This window comes from Quercus robur, chromosome 12 (assembly GCF_932294415.1).
Source record: "Quercus robur chromosome 12, dhQueRobu3.1, whole genome shotgun sequence".
NCBI classification, from domain to species: domain Eukaryota; kingdom Viridiplantae; phylum Streptophyta; class Magnoliopsida; order Fagales; family Fagaceae; genus Quercus; species Quercus robur.
Window position 1 is genome coordinate 31,161,236 of NC_065545.1, and position 7,429 is coordinate 31,168,664.

Consider the following 7,429-nt stretch of genomic DNA (forward strand, 5'->3'; position numbering starts at 1 on the left):
CTTCTTCTTAGGACTTTTGCATTGATTCCTAAAGTGACCTATTTTCCCATAGTTCCAGCATTGTACTTGTTGGCCTGATCTAGATTTGCTTCTGTTCCGATTAAAATTTCTGGAATTACCTCTGCCTCTTGTCTCAAGGTTTAGGGCAAAACCAAATCCTGAGGTTTCGCCTGCATCTATTCTGCGAATCTCCTCAACCAGAATTAAATCTCGTATGTCATTGTACTTCAGCTTTTCTTTTCCTGTAGAATTGCTTACTGCCATCCTCATTGTCTCCCAACTGTTTGGCATAGAAGCCAAAACGATCAGAGCACGAATCTCATCATCAAAATCAATTTCTACAGACGACAATTGATTTGTGATAGTATTGAATTCGTTCAGATGTTGTGCTACAGAGGCATTCTCTACCATCTTCAAATTGAACAATTTCTTCATCAGATGCACCTTGTTGTTTGCGGACGGCTTTTCATACATACCAGACAAAGCCTTCATCAGATCTGCTGTGGTCTTCTCCTTTACAAGATTGTGTGCAACAAACCTAGACAGAGTTAACCTAATAACTCCCAATACTTGTCTGTCAAGAAGAGTCCATTCCTCAGCCTTTATAGCCTCAGGTTTTTCCCCTAGAAGCGGCAGATGCAACTTCCTCCCATAAAGGTAATCCTTGATTTGCATCCTCCAAAATCCAAAGTCTGTGTCATCGAACTTTTCTATTCCAGACGCCTTTCCTGCTTCCTCTGCCATTGCTCCCACTCAAACCTAACCCTAGGCTCTGATATCAGTTGTAGGGAATTAAACCGAATTCCCAACCTGTGGGAAACAAAAAATTGAGAAAACACACGCCAAAGAAAAACAATCACACACACAAGATAATATTTACGTGATTCAGCAATTTGCTTACGTCCACGGAGTTGCAGAAATTTTACTATTATTAGGGATTTCACTATTATCCTCCGTGGACTAAGTCTCAGTAAATCTCTCATTAAAAACCATGTAATATTATTCGAGTCGGGTCGGGTCGTCGAACCGAATCAAACAAAACTAGGCTTCACAAAGCCCAACATATTTATCTTTCTTACTTATTAAAATATATATTTAATTCTTAAAAATTAGTTTCTAGTACACTTTTTTTACGGGATAGTTTCTGGTAAACTAAAGCTATATTTAATTTCTTTGTAGATTTAAGATGCAACTTTTCAATTATATGTTTTTGGGTAAGGAGCATTTGCATCTCATCTTTTAACTCTTGGACAATTTTCAGAGAAATCCATTTGTCTAATTTAACTACCAACTTTTCAAATATATCCCACATCTCACTCCATATTTTTTAGTCATTCTATTAAAATATTTATTATCAGAGATAGAAGGAGAATAATTGAAAGAATAAAACCATTGAAAAATATGATAAAAGATCTACGGTGCTCGCTGCTTCTGAAGGGTCACTATAACATTTTTTTTTTTTTAAAGAAAATGAATATTTGTAGCGAGCTGAATATGGATTTTTTTTTCATGGACGATTTGAATATATATATATATATATATATATATATATATATATATGTAGGTTAATTTTTACGTGTGAATTTATAGAAAAAGTTTAAGGAACTAAGCACCATATGGGGGAATACACTAAGGCAATGATCTTTGACCAACCCCCCCCCCCCAAAAAAAATTTAAAAAAAAAAAATCTGGGAAAAATCCGCAACTCAAGTTTTACTCTGTGCTCACTCATTTAGAATGTATCACCAAAATAAACAGTAAAAGCGCAATGAATTTTGTACCAAAATGTGTACTCCAACATATATTCTTGATTATAATATATAGTATTTTATTCTTTATGGTAATAGGATGATATCATTAGTTGGTAGATAATCATGAAGAACTTTTCTTTTTATAATTATACTTTGAAAAGAAAAAAAAATGTAAAACTGATGTCATTGCAAGCCAATTGTCACGTATGTAGGACATTATAATTTGGAAATAATATAATATATATATATATATATAGTTTGAAACAAACATAAAAGGGATGTCGGCTTATCACTTTTCTTTTTTTTTTTTTCTCAATTGTTTCTCAAAAAAAAAAAACTTTTTTTTCTCAATTACCATGTTTAAATATTGTTTCACACGAGTCAAGATTGTAGGCTACTAAATTCATACGTACAGAAACTAAATGGTAATGAGAACTTATAGATCCCATCGTTGTGGTTGTCGGATTTTGTTGTTTCACAACCTTGGGCAAAACATTTTTTTTTTTTCTTTTATATCTTTTGAATCTTAAAAATTATTTATAAGATTTTCTTTCTATTTTTTTTAATCATTTAAACTTGATTGATATATAAAAGAAATATATACAAAATAATACATCAAAATAGATAACAAAAGAGAGAGAACATTGATGTATACGGCAAGGAAGTCAATACAGTATTGGAGGTTGTACCGGTTTGACCAGCAGTACGATATATTTCGGATACCGGTCAATACCGGTGTACCGTTTCGGGTTTACCGCTATTTTTATATTTATAAATAAATAAATATATATGTATGTATGTATGAATGTGTATGTGTGTGTATATTATAATAAATATAAAAGTTTACCATAAAACATTTCCTCAATTCAGAACTAATTATTCATGGTTTTAGACTTTAGTATCAATTAAAAGAAAAAAGAAAAAAACACAATATAAAAAATAGAAAGCTTAAAAGTTACTATTACATACTAAGAAAACAAATAATACTAATAAGTTAATGCAAATAAGTTATCATTCTGTCCTAACAAAAATTCAAAAATTACAAAACTTAAAAAAAAAAAACTTTTTTCTGTACCGGCCGATACACCCGGTATTGCCTGAAAATGGCCGATATGGCCGGTACGACTGGTATTTAAACCGGTATGAAACGTTGATGTTTCGATACCGGTATACATACCGATACGGTACATACCGGCCAGTACGGCCGGTACCGGTACGGTATTGACTACCTTGATATACAGGGATTTTGGTGGGGCTGGGGGCAAATGAAACCCCTTACTCCCTAGTGCCACCCCTGGTTGACGCCTTGACGGAAAGGTAAACCATCTAAATCAATTGACTAGTTTTTTGTTTTTACTATAAGAGCCCCTAACAAGGGCGTGTCGTCCATTGCAACCACTTTGGGAGAGTCATGTGTGAGATCTAATTTAGGTGTTTTCAGGAGTCGTAGGTTGGGTTTAGTTTGATTTGGATTGTAAAATATTTTTTGGTGAAAATATTTTTAAAAAAAAAATTATTTTCTAGTATTTGGTTGCGTTTTTTAAAATACTCTGGAAATTTTTTTTTTTTTGTGTTTCGTTGCATTTTTTTTAATACAAAATAGAAATTCTACTCTAACTTAATTTAAGTATATATGTGTATGTGAAGTTTCTTCCTAGAGACTTGAATTCTGACCCTTGCCCTTGGAGATAAACCCAGGATTTTAAGCTAATAGGAGCCGGAGTATAAAGAAAAGAAAAAAAAAACTCTAAATATGCATCCATATAGTATTAAAAAATTATAAAAACACAAAATCATTATTTCTAAATATATTAAGGTGCAATCATTTATCAACAAAGACAAAAAAATAAAAAATAAATAAAATGTTTTTTTTTTAATACTAGGCTAGCTAGGTTTTTTTTTTTTTTTTTTTTTAAGTTAGAGCATTCACAGTGTTGATATTAAAAGTTTTAGCTTTTAGCACCAGTCTCAAAAAGCTTATTTATTTATTTTACCGCCTCACTTTACAATACACCTAAATCAAATGTTATTTTTTTTTATCACTTCATTTAAAATAATATAAACAACTCATTAAAATAATAAAGGAAGAGAGAGAATTTGAGTTTTTCAATTGAAGAAAGAGATATAATCTTAATAAAATATTTTATTTTATTTTTAACAACTTGCTACAGTCAATTGATAGTTGCAAAAAATTTAGCTTTAGTTTCTCCAATAACACATGATTTTTTCATTCTTTGGTGGTAAATTAGTTTTTTTTTTTTTTTTTTTGCTAAAATACAATCACCATTGTGAAATTTTTTTTTTTTTTTTGTTATATATTACTTTTTGTTGAGTTTTTGGGTTAAATAGTTGCTATTTGAGTGGTGCTAATTAAGCTTATTGAGGAGAAGAGGCCTAAGGTTTTAGAAGGAGGGCCAACTACAAAAATAAAATATATAATAACTAAAAAAAAAATTGGACCAGGGGAGCCCGGGCCCTCACATAGGTTCGTCCCTGCTTGCCCCCCCATCCCACAAGAACTTTGTACTTGTGAAGTGACCATCGCGCCAAAATTACATTCTTGAAAATGCTTTGAAAAACATATTTTCTCATCTACAAATAAATTTTTTTTTAAATTAGATTTTAAAAAATGTGATCAAGTACAAGCAATAGCAGTGGCCACCGGCCATTGGTGACAGTGGTTGGCCACCAAGGATGTTAGTAAGGGGTGGTGGTTAGGTGGTACACAATGAAAGTGAGAGGTGGAGGTTCGGTTGATAAATTTTGAGTGAAACTAGAGAAAAATAGTTTATGAAAAATGAAAACATAAACCAATTTCCACCATAAATGCATTTATTTTACATTCAATCAAAAAACAATTTCCCATTGACCAACATTTTCCATCACCCCAAACACCCTTAAATGCAAAATATATTTAAGTCGAACTAAAAACAGCTGTAGACTCTCCCATTGCTTTTTTTTTTTTTTTTTTTACTTTAACATGTGTCGTTTTTACTCCTTTTCCTTGTTTAGGCCACCTTTCTCCCTCATTGACAAAACCGACTAACATTATTAAATGACAAAGCAATTGGAGATCCTACATATTTTTACGGACGAGAATGGTTGTAGAATTAGAAAACCTGATCTATTTTCCTGACCGACATCATATGACCCGTGCTCTCTTCCTACATGAACCACATCACTATTGTTGTCACCATCATCATAAGCACCTCTCTCTCTCTCTCTCTCTCTCTCTCTCTCTCTCTCTCTCAATAAACAAATTAGAAGAAAGCAAAAGTTATTCGTTAATTTCTAAATGCATGAGTTTTAAACAAAACAAAAGGACCTTTTCCCTTTATTTTAAACGTAAAATACAGCATATATACAAAAGGATTCATATCTACGAATCCCACTAAACATTTGGACAGTGTCCCCCGTGTCCCTACCTTCAACATACGAGTACAAACATTCAGGAACCAAATAATATCACATTTTAATGATTTGCTTTTGTACGTACTGTTTGATCTTGTTGGTGCGGAACATCACAGGAGGCAAGGTTCACTTTCCACCATCCAAGAATATTCTGGAACATAACAGATAAACACTAAGCACATGGACTGAGAAAGACATGGTACTTCGAAACATGTACACATTAGAAGCTTAGTAATTAAACTTCCTTGTCTTCTTGGTGATATTTTTCCAGTAGGGTATAGCTAGAGACGTATAATATATATTCTACGATCTAGTGCTTTTCTCCCATCTCTAATGAGCTTAATACGTTTAATTCAGCATCACTGAAACAATCGTAACCAAAATCTTGAATACCAAAATCCTGACAATCCAACAACCATGAATAATTATCCTCCAAAGATGGCAAGCGCAGGTGATCAATATTTTCTCCATTTGTCTGGTTTTCCCAAGATGTATTCACTAAGGGAGCTTCGTCAATCCACAAGCTGCTCATTAAAGATTCATTGTTGCAAATATTATCTAACAAAAGCGAATCATGGTCATCAGTACTAGAACAATTTTCAGTGGGTGAGCTTGAATTTTCCTCTGAGTGGATGACACTATCATTTTCCTGCAAACAATGGTTGCCAGATTGTTGCAAATGGGATGGGGTTTCATCGGACACAGCTTCTTTATTAAGGGGTTCATGAGTCACAGGATCAATTCCCATCTTCAGAAGCTTTTTCTTGATATGTGTGTTCCAATGATTCTTAATCTCGTTATCAGTTCTTCCTGGTAATCTGGCTGCAATCTTGGACCACCTAATTAAGAATAGAATGGAATAAAACCGATAAGCTCAAGAAATATTGTACTAATGATGATAACAATTAATATGACTTGCTTTGATGAAAAGGTTTTTCTCTTTAATCTTAAGCAAGCAAATTGTTTGATTGACTCTTTAAGATAATAGATGTATTATTGGAAAATAAAAATTAAATTAATAAGCAAATAATCACCATGAGTATAGTCAATAGGCTGCTATCCTAGTTGGTAGTATTCCCTTTTCAAACACATAACATCAACCAAGTGGACAGTATAACGTGCGTCAGTCTAAGTACTATGATTTGAACCGCAAGCTTCCTTATATCCCATTCAAATTTAAGTATTGTGGAAAACAAACTTTGTAAACCAAAGGTGTGTGGTTTTTTCAAACGCTTCACTTATAGTTGTCAATTAAGTACTTTATTTTAAAATGTATTTTTATCTTTTTCAACCTTATGATTGAAGACAAGAAAGTTTTAACCAAGGTTGCACCTCACAATAAGATAATTTAATAGATTTGAAATATCATCAAGGTCAAAAAACTTGTACAAAGAAGAAGAAAAAAATAATTCGCCAAACATCATTAATTAAATCATCATTTAAGCTAAAAAATACTCCAAACGCAACATTAATGCAGAGTGATAAAGAAGCAAATAAATCACAAAGAAATTTGAGTAATGACCTATTGCCAAGACGCGCATGAAGATCAATGACCAATTGTTCTTCAGCTTCACTAAGGAGGCCTCTCTTTAGGTCAGGGCGAAGATAGTTTGTCCAACGAAGCCGACAACTCTTACCGCAGCGTCTGAGGCCGGCGAGCTTAGGGACGGCACGCCAACAGCACTGGCCATTGGTGAGAATGAAGTTGATGAGTTTCTTGTCTTCCTCAGCTGTCCATGGACCTTTCTTTACACCAAGTTTGTCACAGCATGGTTGCCTCCCCATATCAGTAGAGCACTCTCTAGTATTACAAGGTCTAATACAAAGTCTTACTCTGGCTACTTGTAATGACCCAAAAGCCCCACACCCACCTTTATATAGAGCCCTCAACTTTCCCAGCCACAATTGTTGTATATATAATATGAAGACACTCAAAAGGCAATTATATATGATGGGCACAAAAGAGAGAGAGAGGTCTGTGGGACCACCATTGGGTTGTGAAAGGGATGTGGGAACTAAAATGGGGGTTCTGGTGTGTCCCGCTACACAAATTGCATGATTGTGAAAGATTTATGACCCAAGGGGCAAGGGCAGAGCAAGACATGTAAGCATCCAAAAAAAATTTCCTTATTCCCATTTTCCTACACAAACCCACTCCCCCAGATTGCACTCTTACTCAACCATTCCATCACCCATTTCGTCATCACCACGTTTACTTGTCCTTGTTGTGAAATAAGCTATATAGTATTGCAGCTTGCTAAATTGCT

General features: G+C 33.7%; 1 protein-coding gene across 1 annotated transcript; it reads right to left on the bottom strand.

Annotated features, from left to right (window-relative positions):
* Positions 1-5,055: 5,055 nt before the first annotated feature.
* Positions 5,056-7,077, bottom strand: LOC126709324 (MYB-like transcription factor ODO1). Its single transcript, XM_050409524.1, has 2 exons — positions 6,685-7,077; positions 5,056-6,001 (listed from the first exon to the last, which is right to left on the bottom strand). The coding sequence occupies exons 1-2, from the start codon at positions 6,945-6,947 to the stop codon at positions 5,473-5,475; spliced, it is 792 nt and encodes a 263-aa protein (XP_050265481.1). The 5' UTR covers positions 6,948-7,077; the 3' UTR covers positions 5,056-5,472.
* Between the last annotated feature and the right edge of the window lie 352 nt (positions 7,078-7,429).

What these genes read in the sequence shown, in the direction of transcription:
- LOC126709324 (XM_050409524.1), bottom strand. Translation starts at nt 6,947, where the DNA reads ATGGGGAGGCAACCATGCTGTGACAAACTTGGTGTAAAGAAAGGTCCA. An exon ending in CATGCGCGTCTTGGCAATAG is followed by an intron (nt 6,002 to 6,684) that starts GTCATTACTCAA and finishes ATTCTTAATTAG; the next exon opens with GTGGTCCAAGATTGCAGCCA.